At 54.9% G+C, this 13,409-nt stretch overlaps 2 protein-coding genes across 2 annotated transcripts; both read left to right on the forward strand.

Moving 5' to 3' along the window:
* Positions 1–7,259: 7,259 nt before the first annotated feature.
* Positions 7,260–8,680, forward strand: NCS54_00036200 (Hypothetical protein; the record flags this gene model as incomplete). The annotated part of the gene is made up of 2 exons (XM_053146015.1): positions 7,260–7,580; positions 7,631–8,680. The coding sequence occupies 2 exons, from the start codon at positions 7,260–7,262 to the stop codon at positions 8,678–8,680; spliced, it is 1,371 nt and encodes a 456-aa protein (XP_053001990.1).
* Positions 8,681–10,167: 1,487 nt separating this feature from the next.
* Positions 10,168–12,815, forward strand: NCS54_00036300 (Hypothetical protein; the record flags this gene model as incomplete). Its single annotated transcript, XM_053146016.1, has 4 exons — positions 10,168–10,194; positions 10,257–10,415; positions 10,470–12,323; positions 12,378–12,815. 4 exons carry the CDS (start codon positions 10,168–10,170, stop codon positions 12,813–12,815), a joined length of 2,478 nt encoding a protein of 825 aa, XP_053001991.1.
* Between the last annotated feature and the right edge of the window lie 594 nt (positions 12,816–13,409).

The following is a 13,409-nucleotide window of genomic DNA, read 5'->3' on the forward strand; positions in this document are numbered from 1 at the left end:
CCAGACCATGCCATACCATCCATACCCATGGCCGATGCATATGAGATTAAACCAGCCAGAGCCGGATGGTCCGTCACCGCAAGATCCATATCCATGCGAGGGTGCATTGACAAAGCCGTCCTGACTGTCATTTTTGGCACAGTTGCAACAGCACAGTAAGAAACGAATTGCCGTGAAGAGTTGATTGGCGACTCCTGGAGGATGACCCTTGCAGACCAGATGAGGAGGGATGAGCGGTCGGTTGGTGGTGTGGCCTGTGTGGGTGGCAGGGTCATGGTTGCAGGAGGTCGTCTTGTCGTCGACGACTGCAGTGCGACTGGCATTCAGTGGATGAATGTTGTGAAGGTGGCCTGAGGCAGTGATGGCAATTGGCTCTTTCCTCATCCTCATTGAGTTTCTGACCTTCTCAATCTATGCCAAGGTCGCGATTGGATATTCCAATCCAAATAGTATCAAAAGCCACCCAGAGTATATTTTGTTTTGCGGCGTATGTGCAGATTACCAAAAGGGTCGGGCTTGTCATACGGAATGAGCTATCACAACTCCCGGACGTTGTCCTTGGTGTTGCTGGACCGGCATTGATTCGCTGCAGACAAACCGTTGTTGGCACCATGCATCTGGAGCTAGTCTGATGTAGCCTTGGGAGTCTTTTTTTCGTAGGTAGGTTGTATGCGAGCAACAGTCGTCGGCGGAGGCGGACTCAGACTCAGTCGTGAGCTTGCTGCAATGCAGTCTTGTAGATCGACTGAACTGCAAGGTGCGTTACACACACTTACTCACATGGACGCGCAGCTCTCCCCTAATTGCCGGTCAAAGCGTCCTATACGGCTGCCACGTTGCCCGCCAGAAATGAACAGGAATGGAGAGGGCTTGCGATATCCATACTGTACATCCATGTATGTGATGCATTAGAGTATTAGGGTTGAAGATTTTCAGGTGCAGATTACGGAGCGGACTGGAATATCAGAGCAGCCACGCGACACCGTCTGCCCGGTGGTAACGGCCAAGGACACCAGCGGGACCTATCAGACCCCCGAGAGCGACATTCCAAGGGCCTCATGTGCAAGACATCTGCCCATCTCTCGAGCCCGCCTTATGCGCGTTGAAAGAGGTAGTCTGCCTGTATCTGTAGACCGCTCCAACTCGGTCGGTCCACTGCCGAGATACTTGCTGTACAGGCTGTACGACGAAGCAGATGAACCCATATGCTGTATCTCGCCAGCCACACGATGGAGAAGGAGCCCACTGGAAACTGGAGATGAACCAGCGCCACATCTCCAGTATTACTGTACCTTGACCGAGCAGGGCCTTCACGCATCACCACACTCACTCCTGCGCCAGCATCTGGATTCATCCATGGCCCCGACATCTCCAGCCGCAGGTGTCATAGTGTGTAATGGGCAGGTACTGTACCCGTGCTCGCCCTCCTGCTTGATCAAGAGAGTGAGCCTCCATCGCACTAGCGCGCCGGATGTAGGTGCAAAATTCCCGCAGCGCGCGCCCTAGCTCGGCCTGCTTGCCTACCTGCCTGGCAACTGGGACTGGGACTGGGACTGGGACGTAGCAGGCGCCTCGTCTCGTGTCTTACAGGGTCGAGAGCCAAACATCAACGGAGACGTCCTTCGCCGAGGCGGTGAGGACAGGCATCACGATGGATGCTGCTCGCTCCGGACGGGGCGGTTCGGTTCCTCCAGGCTTTTCCAAGGCAACGTCGAGCGTTGGATCGTATGATTAGCAAGCCCAACACTTATCATGGGCTCGCCAATCTAGTTAGCATATCCCGCCTAGCATGATCTCTGCGTGCAATCCGTCAAGAACCCCTCACCGCGGATGCAACACTAGAGGAGGAGATGTCATCTCTGAAGAAGCGATTCTCCGGGGAGCCATGCTTAGCCGTAGCGCGCAGCGTTTGGGGAAGGGAAGCAGTGGATGGAAGGGAAGGTTGGGCGGAAGAGGTGGGTTGCGCCCGCGTCCGCGCCGCCGCCGCCGCGAGCCTCACGGGTCCCGGATGATCAGCAACCGCATTTTCTGGATTGGACCTGGAAATGTCGGAGAAAGGATTCGACGTTTGTTTGGCCTCGAATCAAGCCTCGTCGACGACACCTCACCTAGGGAAGAAAAGTGTGTGGGGACCAGTAGCAACGAAGCCCAGCCCAGCCAGAAATACATGTAATGCACCGGCGTTGGTTTCACCCGTTGCCAACCACCCCCCCAGTTCTAAACTCTAATCCAGGATAAGGCGTCTATCACCATCTCCTTATGGCGTTGGCGCGGTCGGCATTATTGGCAATCGTCCATGGTTTTGGTAACCTGCGACGCCATTCCGGCCCGTAATGGACGTGGCTTTGGCTCGAGCCGTCGACAACTTCGTCATGTTTGAATCAGAGAATCTCGCATCCCGGTGAGGCAACACAAAAGGAGTTGAACCATGCCTTAATCGTTCGAGCCCGGGGTAAAGGGGAGAGGGATCTCGATATTATGGGCCTGGCTGGACCTGGCTGGGTTGACACGATGCGATGCGATGCGATGCGATGCTGCGCTGTGCAGTCCCTACACTGTGTGCTGGGCTGCTCGCTGCTCCAGGCGGCTGCATCGGCGTCAGGGGACGGGAGAGGGCTGTGCATGCATCATGGCCTGATCGACCGTAGGGCCAACGGCCATGGATGAGATTGATATGGGATGCTTGCCCTCTCCAAGGGTACCTGGGTATTATTATTCATCATTTGATCATCTGGGGCATAGATCAAGGTTACACTGAGCTGCTTCCATCATCAACTTTGACCCTCAGCTCTCATGGTCAAATACGACAGGTCAGCTGTCCGTCCTGGCTGCGCGTCACTCAGACCTGATAACCGAATTTTGCCAAAGAGCTGGCATGGCATGGCATGGCATGGCACAACATGGCATGGCAGCCCGTAAAGCCCTCTTCTCCCTATCAAATCAACCTCGGGGCAGCTGCGTCGGCTGGAGGATGTGGAGGCGGCGTTTGAAACGTCGGGGTCTGGAAGTCCTTCAGGGCAGACCATCCAGCAAATCGGGGCTAGCGGAAGGCAGGGGGCTTCCCGCACCAGCAGGATCCTTGGATCCTCCACCTGGGATGTGACCCGCGGCGGATGCTCTTTCACGCACAACATCTAACTTGGGAATCGATACTATCGAAAGTTTGCAATCTTAATAAAAACAGACATGAGGTGAGGTGAGGTGCTGTGCGGTAAGACTTTTTGGTGTTGTGTGTGCGCTTGCGTGTGTGTGTGTTGTGTTACCAAGGACAGCAATAAAGAGGCATTAGGGTTTCCTCCGTCCAAGAGGCGTCTACCTGCGGTAAGCGGCACGCGGAAAATTGCAACAGGGGATCGCCTGGAGCCCAGTCGAGGCCCCCCTCCCAAGCTCGCCTTGTGGCTCTGGAGCCCTTGGCTTGCCCTGTTGAGCCTGGAGCCCGGAGCATGGGCTTGAGCTTGGGGGGTAGCATGGATAAGGGTCAAGCGGGTGACGGTGGGAAAAGAGCCGAAGTCAGGAACGGCATGGTGACAATCGGCCGGGACGGACCAGGGTGCTGGCTGTGGGTGGTGGGGAAACACCGCTCAGCAGGCTCAAGTGGCATCGTGGTTTATCCTGCTAAGGGCGAAGAGCACGTAGACTCCGCGTCATGGCTCGAAATCGATGCCATATAGTGGTCAATGGTTCTGCACGGCTTGCTGCGAGCCCGACTCCTGTCTGATATTGACGCTGTATCAGGTCGACTCGGCGTGCCTCGTGTGCCTCGTGTGCCTCGTTTGCCCCTACCTCCCTAAGCACTTGCAAAAGGCTATTCTGGATGTCCCGGGCTCGATCCCGTTTCCTCTTCAGGCTCCTGCTCAGAGCGCCAGGAGCCAGAATGGGATGCTGATGAGACGGAACGAGGCACTCACTCGCGGATGACATGAGCGCCCTGGACCGGCACGAGCCTAACCAAGGTCAGTCTGGCAAGTGTTGGGTTGGTCGACCTGACCCCGCCATCTGGTTTGACTCCCGCCTTGTCCAACGTGCAAGGTGCCGCCTAGACGTCGTTGGGTCGCCGCCAACAGCTGTCAAAGAGAGTTGTTCGAGTCAAGCTGCGATGGCATTGTTGTGGCCGGCGAGTCGATGGAGCGGGAAGCTCAATGGGGAACAACAATGAGAAGACGGCTGACTAACAGGCACACTCCTGCTCGAGGCACAGCACAAGGACGGCATAGGGGAATGTGGGGGAGGAGAGCTGAGATTATCCACCTCAAGCGTCACCGCAAAGGACTGCAGGTACAGGCAGTAGGTACATTTGCTCGTCAGTCGTAAGAGTGAGGTACATACATCGGATACATGCCCGCCTCCAGCCAGGTCCAGCTGCCTGCTCTACCGTGTAATACCGTTTGCCACCTTTTTTTGTGCACATCTCATCTCGTGCAGTCTCTCATCGGCTCTGGGCCGCCCTGCCCTGCCCTGGGCTCCGGTGAACTGGTCCCATCATGGGCCATCTCCAAAAAAGCACAACCTACGGTACGTACCGCGCGCCATGGCTGAGGCGCCCATGGATCCATGGAAAAGTCCATCCCCACTTGGCGTTGGCGCGCTCAACCTCACCCCAGCCCCGACGCTAACCCAAGCCCGCTCGTTCACACCCACAACTCCACATTTTCACACGCCCATCAATGAGAATGAGAGAGTGAGAGCGCATCTTGCACGCCCACCCTCGCGAGGGCTGGCTGGATCTCTCTCCCCCAGCTAATACCTCACTCTGCACCGCAGCCAGACGCAGCCAGCAGACGCAGGACGGGCAGGAGACAGCTTCCAACAGGCATCAAGACGGTGGATTCTGCGGGCACTTTGGGGCAAAAGCGGATCGCCGCCGCCGCCGCCTCATCGTCTGTCTGTTTAGAAGTGAGGTGCTCTCCTCTGCTTCTCCTCTGGTGGTCGCGCCGGGGAAGCAAGATGGCTCAACCATCGTGCTTCTTTTCTCGTCCGTTCTCTTCAAATCTCTTGCCCTCCCGTCATGAGCTAGCTAGCGCACATCTGATGCATGCAGTCGGCTCGTCTTCTCAGCCTTCTACGCATCACCTACGCACACTTGGCGGGGTCCGCTAATTGATCCCTTGCCTTGCAAGACGCCCTCGTCTCGTCGTAGGTCGTCTTCGTCGTCCGTCGACACCCTTCCCTTGGCACCCTCGTTCGCTCGCTCGACACCACCCTCGACGCCATTAGGCTCCTCGGCTCCTGGTCCCCTGTCCCGGTCTCAACGTCGTCGACAAACGCACTGTGTCTCTGCCAAAAAAAATTTCCCCTCTGCGCTGCGTGCTTTAACTTGCTTGGTGCTATCATTGGAAACGCCCAATGGTTGCGTCGCAGCGCTCGCGGTGATGGGGCGGCCCCTAACACCTAAACAAGACACCACAGGTCTCGCTCACACAATCGTGGCCCGCACTACACCACCTTGGACCATCGCTTCGTACTCTCGCCCATACGTCTTGACGCACTACCTACCAACTCCAGCTCTTAGCTCACCCGGGCACTTTACGCCGCCATCGATATGTTCGATACCTCCTCGTCTCAGTCCGTTGTTAGTGCCCGCCCCGTTCTCCATCCTGCCCGTCCATCCCATCCCATGGATCCATGCCCACATATCGTTTCCTGGCCCCTGATGCATCTCTTCATCTCACTCACCTGTTTCTCCATCAGCCTCCCTCCCTCTCGCTCAAACTTCCCTCTCTCCCTCCTCCATCTCCCCAAATCCTCGCCCATGACCATCTTGTCCCCCCTCCCTCTCGTTGCCGAATGAGCCCCACTGACGCCCGCCATTGCAGGGGCCCCTTGGTTCTTCTTGATCTCCTGCGTGGTTCCTTGCTGGTCCCGGTGCATGCCATGCCATGCTCGCCGCACACCTATAACTAAGTGCGATTTGCGACATCGAGGGCGTTCGCTGCTCGCCACCTGGTCTTGTCTTTCACCTCCCCCGTCTACTTTGTCATTTGGCATCTGCATGGTCCTGGTCCTGGGCTGCTGCTGCTGCTATCAAAGCACTCTCTCCACTGCCCTTACCCAGCGGGACCTCGTCTCGTCCCAGGCCCAGAGCAAGCTGGCCGTTTATTGATATCTCGCCGACCCCCCCGTCTCGCAGTCTGGATACCTGACTCGACTCGCCTCAGCTAGACACCACACCTGACTTGAGCCAGACCTACCCATCTCAACCTCTCGAACTCATAACAGCTCGTTTGGTCAATCTCATCCCCTGGACAAGGCCCTGTTCACTTGGCGCATACCGCGTCAGCTTCTTGTCCATCTCAAACCCCAATCTTTGTTTCTATCCTTGACCTCGGCTTCGTCTCTACCGAGTTGCCGTCACATAAGACTCTTGCTCCCAGCGATTGTGTCTTATAGACCCAAGGCAGAGCTATTTCTGTTCAACATCTCCATACTCTGGTTCGACCGCACACTCCTTAGCTCTATCAACCCAATCGTCCTCGAGACAACAGCCGACTCGCCTACAAGGACATAACACAGTCGTATAGAACGAACTGTGGCTCGCTTCACATCAACACGGTTGCCGCCGCAGACGTCGCTCTCTCGTATCTTCCAACCGACCCCAGCTGATCTACGAGGTCTTCATCTGTCTGTGTTTTTCGTTGCGGAGTCCCCCGATCCTTCGTCTGGAACAACCTGGACCTGGACAGGAGTACCAGCTCGGACCACGCGCAAGGCTCAGCACCTCTTCCGATCCTTTCCCCGGCCCCAGCCAAATCTCTTCCCGATCCACTAGGCCTGGATCTGCCTGCATTAACACGCCTTATTAAGTTGAGCTGCCAGTTCCCGCGCTTTGCGTTTTCTCCCCATCTGCCTTTTTCATATCTTCAGTCACACGTTGGACACGCCACCGAAACTCGATATACAGAAGAATCCTTCACTTGCGAACCACTTGCCGCATAGTCCTTGGATAATCGTTTAGTCTTGATTCTCATCTCTTGGAGTACTCAACTAGACTGCTTTTCTACCACCACCACCACCACCACCCTACCTCACTCTCGCGCTAATCGTGCTCTTAATTTCGCCTAAGAGTCAACTATTTGGTTGTGACTCTATCTCCAGATCCGAACAAGACTTGATATCCTTTCGGAAACTGCAACAATTCCTCGCCGAGCCAGCCAATCTTAGCATGCTGTGATTAGGTGGTGGCTTGCATTACTGTACCCAACAACCACCGACATCATCGGCGCAACGCCTCTCGTCATCACCGAGACCACCACGAAGACAACATGGAGCTGATGGAACTGGTTGAAAACGAGCCTACCGCTCGTCCCTTTCAGTGCGATTGGCAATCATGCACTAAAGTACTTGAGCACGCCCTGAGACTCATATTCGACCAAGCTGACACTTGTCGCCAGAGCTTTAATCGCAAATCCGATTTGCAGAGACACTACCGGATACATACCAATGAGCGACCTTATTCGTGCTCTATCCCCGGTTGCGGGAAGAGCTTCATTCAACGGAGTGCCTTGACCGTTCACATCCGAACTCACACTGGAGAGAAGCCACACCAGTGTCAGCACATTGGATGCGGAAAACGATTCTCAGATGTACGTATGATTAGGGCTTACACCTTAGCCACGCTAACTGGCCATAACAGTCTTCGAGTCTTGCCCGTCATCGCAGAATTCACACTGGAAAGCGCCCTTACAAGTGCGCCCACGACGGATGCTCCAAGAGGCAGGTTAAGACACGGATGTCTTTGATCCCCTTTGCTAACTCGCATTCCAGCTTCTGCAGAAAGACGACAATGGTCAAGCACCAACGTCGATCGCACCAACAAGGAATGAACCCCAACGATATCCTGGACGATTGCTCCTCGGACTCCGATGATGACGAGCCCCCGTCCACTCCTCAGCACTCTGGGATGACCTGGTCCCCTCAGGATATGGTTCCCATGAACCAAGGGATCCCGCACGGCTCATTGCATCGCTCGGCTTCTTATGCCGACTTTGAGCAGCAAGTCCATGGGCAGCATCTTCAGCAGCAGTACGGCGGCCGACAAGGCCTTCCTCCTAACGTTCCCCACGAGTTCCATGGACCACCCATGCCTGACCATCATGCGGGCGTCCAGATGGTTCATCGACCCACGAATATGCCACGCCAGGCATACTATGTAACTGAGCAAGGAAACCCCGGCGTTGCCACCATGACGAGTGCCGTTCAGCCTCATTATCAACTCCCTCAGCAGGTGGAGCGACCTCCCATGGACATACCATATCCGGCCTCAGGAATTGCAACCTCGATTCAGAGCAGCCCCAGCGCCTTCTCTGCCACCTCGGTTCCTAGCCCAATGATCCCGGAGGGCTTCTACGCGCATCAACCTGGAAACCCACCAGCCTATAGCGCGGCGGATTCTCAGCCGGCTATAATCCAGTACCACCAACCTATCCAACATCCCATGAGCCAGTCTCAGCCACCTGTGACTTCCCAAGCACCGCAGATTCAGGCTCCGCCGGCTGACCACTATCCTCAACCGCCTGCTCAGCCACAACAGGAGCAGTGGGCTCATTACGACCCGCCGATCGAAGTCACGACTATTGGACAGTTGCCGGCCTACGGAACTGGGGTTTACGATCTCTACGGGCCGAAGATTGAGTTCGATGACCCGACAATGCAGCTACCAAGCAGCAGGCTCGCAAGCCTGTGATCGACTCAAGCTTGGAGACCGTTTCATGTTTTACGAATATTCCCTTGGATGACCATGCTCCAGATCGTCATTTTGTTCACGACGATAACTTGTAACACCATAATCATACCCGGGCTGGACCACGCAACGATTCCCCTATCATTGATTTGATTCTTGTTCTTTTGAAGAGAATATACCCATCAGGACTTTTAGGACCTGACATGAACGGGCTTGAGAACCTGTTGAACAAAGTCCGTTGGCATTTCCCCTAGACCGCATGAAAGATACTATACCCAACGCGAGAGCATCTATTGGCGTTCTAGTCTAGCCTCATATCCTGAGCGAACTCACGGGCTACTCTTCACCCTTTTTTGCGATTTTTATTCTTTTTCTGTTTGAGCGCAGCAAGTGTGATGTCTGAGTCACATACGATGGGTTGTTTCCCATCAACTCAGCCTTACTACCTAATGGTTCTCTGGGATCTTTGCTGTTCTTGGGCATGTCTCAGTGTGTTGCAGTTTGTTTGAGTTGATTTGCATTTCAAGTTCTTGCCGTTCCGGCATGAGATGACGCTGATACCCTCCAAAAAGTTGTGTCGATGTTGGATCAGGCGTACAGTTTATTCCCAGACAGAGGTTGGGCGGGCGACAGGGCGGGCGGCGGCAAGGCTGGGGTATATTGGAGGGATTCGGGGCCATCTAGAAGATCACTTCTTCAGCGCTGACAACGGCATGTCGAGCTTGGATTCACGGACGCGATCATGAGTGACGATGGATGGAATGGAAGGAAAGACGGGAACGTGGAGGAACAAAAAGAGTTGAGCGTTCACACGAGATGAGGCCTGGGTTTATGGTAATTTGCTGCACAGAGCGCAGTAGAGGGGAAGACAGCTACCATATATACAACACGTAGTTTGGTGTTTGGCCCTTGCAATCTTGAGTTTTCTCAGCGAGCGTTTCGGCGAGTTGTTGTATGTCTGTCCCTCTGATAATAACACTATGCCTCCGACTTACACTCAATTCAATGGCATTAGACCATTCTAGAATCAAACAGGGGTTCAGTTGTGAGCCCAGACCAATCCAATGGCAACAGCCTCAAATGACCTCACCGGGATCGGCGGTCGGAACATCTGGCGGCCGAGCGGAGATGACTCAGCAACAGCCCAGAATGGGAAAGGTCGCCTCGTGATGCCGAACTGCGGACGAGAGTGGCAAGCAAACCAGACTCCCCAACAATTACCAACCGACTTACCGATGATGGCTGTGCGCAATTCATCACGATGAGTACGGCCCGGTAGATTATTCTTCTCGTGTCTTTTATCAGACGTACGATACCAAGCCCACGTCCCACCTGCCTGTCCCGGGAGCCGTTGAAACATTGCAACCGACGGGACAGCCAGCCGAAACTCTACCTGGACGTCATCGAACCGCTCCGACCCGACCGTTCTTTGATCAACAGTCTTGAATCATCATTCTTTGGGGCATACTAGGCTCCTCAAACATCTTGTCATGGCTTACAACGCCATGGTGCTGCCGGTGAGTGCCTGCGGAGTTTGCGGATTTGACATGGCGGCGGACGGCGCTGACGAATGTGTCAGAACATGGCAGCAGCCACCACGGAACTATGGCCCTCAATCGCAAACACCGTCATGGTTCCCTGGAGAGGCTCGACTTCTCCTCTCCACCGCCGGCTTCCTTCATCCAAGGACAACGTCGAACAGTCTGTCGCAAGGACCAAGGTCGCTGAGCCTCAACACGTAAGTCGCAGCCTGGGTCGCGTGCTCATGAGTTTAAGCTAATTGCTGGCGCAGGCTGCCGAAACCCAGCTTCCCGACTTTCTTCGACGAGTGAACTTTGGCTCTCTTGCCTCGCGCGCAGGATCCGATGCGATGAAGCCGACTACTGCACAAACCACCATCTCCAGCCTCGGCCGGGTAGGCCTCCAGGCGTCCAACCCCATTCTGCGACATCCTTACTTTCAACCCCGCGCTGCGTCGTCTCCTTCGATCATCCGTCCGTTTATGCGATCGTCCCCCGGCATCTTGTCATCTTCTCGTGGTATCTCTACTTTTGGTTCTCTGAACGCTCAGCGACGAGGATTTGGAACTTCTAACGGAATTTCTCGCAACCAACTCGCGACTCTTGAGGAATCTGCCAACCGAAACCCTGGTAATGCGAATGCGCAGAATGCTTTCTATCAACTTCTACTCCGAGCCAACATGCCTGCTATTCTCGTTGAGCGATACCAATCTGGACGATTCGCGACCAACCCCGCAACTGACGATGCCTACCGAAAGGCTCTTGCCCTGCTCGGGGCCAGTGCTTCCTCGGCTGCTAACCCGACTGTGGCCTCTACCGGAAACAACCAGTGGCCTACCTTTGAGCATGCCGTTGCCAACGCTGCTGTGGGCGGGTCTGGAGTCGCCCCCAACGCCATGGGTGGCAAGGGCGAGCCCATTCACGTCATTGTTCAGGAGTCTACACGATCCGTCATCTTCCGCTGGTTCAAGTTTCTCGCTGTTTTTGTTGTCATCACCTACCTCTGTTTCGCCGCTGTCACGATTGTGATTGAGACGCTCAGCACTTACCGTCGCGGACCCGGTGCCAAGCAGGACTCTGAAGTCAAGGCCGAAAAGCAAACCACCCGATTCAGCGATGTCCACGGCTGCGATGAGGCCAAGGAGGAGCTTCAGGAGGTTGTCGAGTTCCTCAAGAACCCTGAGAAGTTCAGCGACCTTGGTGCCAAGTTGCCCAAGGGTGTTCTCCTGGTTGGCCCTCCCGGTACCGGAAAGACGCTTCTTGCTCGAGCTGTTGCTGGTGAAGCCGGTGTTCCCTTCTTCTACATGTCTGGTAGTGAGTTTGATGAGATCTTTGTGGGTGTCGGAGCCAAGCGAGTTCGCGAGCTCTTCACCGCTGCCAAGTCCAAGTCTCCCGCCATCGTCTTCATTGATGAGCTTGACGCCATTGGAGGCAAGCGAAACCCGAGAGATCAGGCTCACGCCAAGCAAACTCTGAACCAGCTGCTCACCGAACTGGATGGATTTGACCAGGAAACCAAGATTATCATCATTGGAGCCACCAACCTGCCCACGATGCTCGACAAGGCCCTTACTCGCCCCGGACGTTTTGACCGTCATGTCAATGTTGAACTTCCTGATGTTCGTGGCCGAATTGCGATTCTCAAGCACCACGCGAAGAAGATCAAGGTTTCTCCTGACGTTGACCTGGAGGCTATCGCTGCCCGCTGCCCCGGCCGATCTGGTGCTGAGCTTGAGAACATGCTCAATGTTGCGGCTCTCCGAGCAAGCCGAGCCAAGGCCACGATGGTTTCAAAGCAGGACATGGACTGGGCATTTGACCGTGTGACGATGGGTTCTGAGCGCAAGTCGATGGTTGTTACGGAAAAGGAGAAGGAAATGACAGCGTACCATGAGGCCGGACACGCTCTTGTCCAGCTCTTTGACAAGGAAAGTTCCAGCACCCTGTACAAGGTCACGATTCTCCCCAAGGGCCCTTCTCTGGGTCACACAGCACAGCTTCCTCAGATGGACAAGTACTCTTACACCGCTGCCGAATATATGTCCAACATCCGAGTGTTGCTCGGAGGCAAGATGGCTGAGGAAATGCGATATGGTGACGACAAGGTCACGTCGGGTGTTTCATCGGTAAGAACTTACTGTCAGTCTTTTGAATGTGTTGAACTAACTCTGGGCCTGTAGGATTTGGAGCGAGCGACCGATCTCAGTTTCATGATGGTGACCCTCTTTGGCATGTCGAGCGCTCTTGGCCCTGTCGAATATGGCAGGAGATACGAGAATCTCAGCTCAGCGACCAAGGCTGCGATCGAGGGCGAGGTCCAAAAGACATTGAGAAAGTCATACGAGGATGTCAGACACCTGCTCACAGAGAAGCGAAAGGAACTGGACTTGTTGGCCAAGGCTCTCGTTAAGTACGAGACGCTGGACAAGTCTGAGGTGGAGAAGGTGATACGGGGCGAGTCCCTCCCCGGCCGAGTGGTAGTACCCAAAGGACCCCTGACGCTACCCATCCCACAAGAGACCCCTACACCCCCAGGTCTGGGTGGTGTAGGCCAACCTCAACCTCCGGAGACACCAGCACCCCCAGCGGCGGCGGAGACATCCGATACCAACAGCTGAGAGGTTTAATCAGCAACCTACAGCATGTCAGGGCCGAGGAGAGAGATGACGGCCCTGGCGAGTTTGCACCACGATAGTAGATGGGCAAACACGCAAAAGAAACGAGCGGCGATCCAACTCGAGGGCATGTGTTCATGGCGAGCATAGAATGGAATTGGGTGGATTGCGCTCGCGAGACATATCCGAGAGTGGGATTCATGAAGCGAGGGCAATTTGGCCTAATGAATGGGCGCCCAGCGAATGATTTTCTATGAGGAGGAGGGACAGCGATTTGCACACCGAGTTGGAAGTTGGGCGGCCATGATGAGGCGATAGCCATGAGCAAGCAGCCCTAATGCAGGATGCGAATCTTTGGCATAGGCCCGTGTAGTATGGACAATCCCTCTCGATTATATGCCTCAATTGTAATTTTACTTTGTATGATGCAGAGCTTGTGACGTCTGGTTGTGAAGGATACGAGCGAGACATGAAGACGCCCTTTCCGTGACATGAGGCCTAAGCATCTCCTATTGCCTGTTTAGTCCATGTGCAATGTTTACCTAAGATACCTATCAATATATGTATGCCGCGAATGGAAGCCGATAAGGAAGCAGC

This window comes from Fusarium falciforme, chromosome 1 (assembly GCF_026873545.1).
Source record: "Fusarium falciforme chromosome 1, complete sequence".
NCBI classification, from domain to species: Eukaryota; Fungi; Ascomycota; class Sordariomycetes; order Hypocreales; family Nectriaceae; genus Fusarium; species Fusarium falciforme.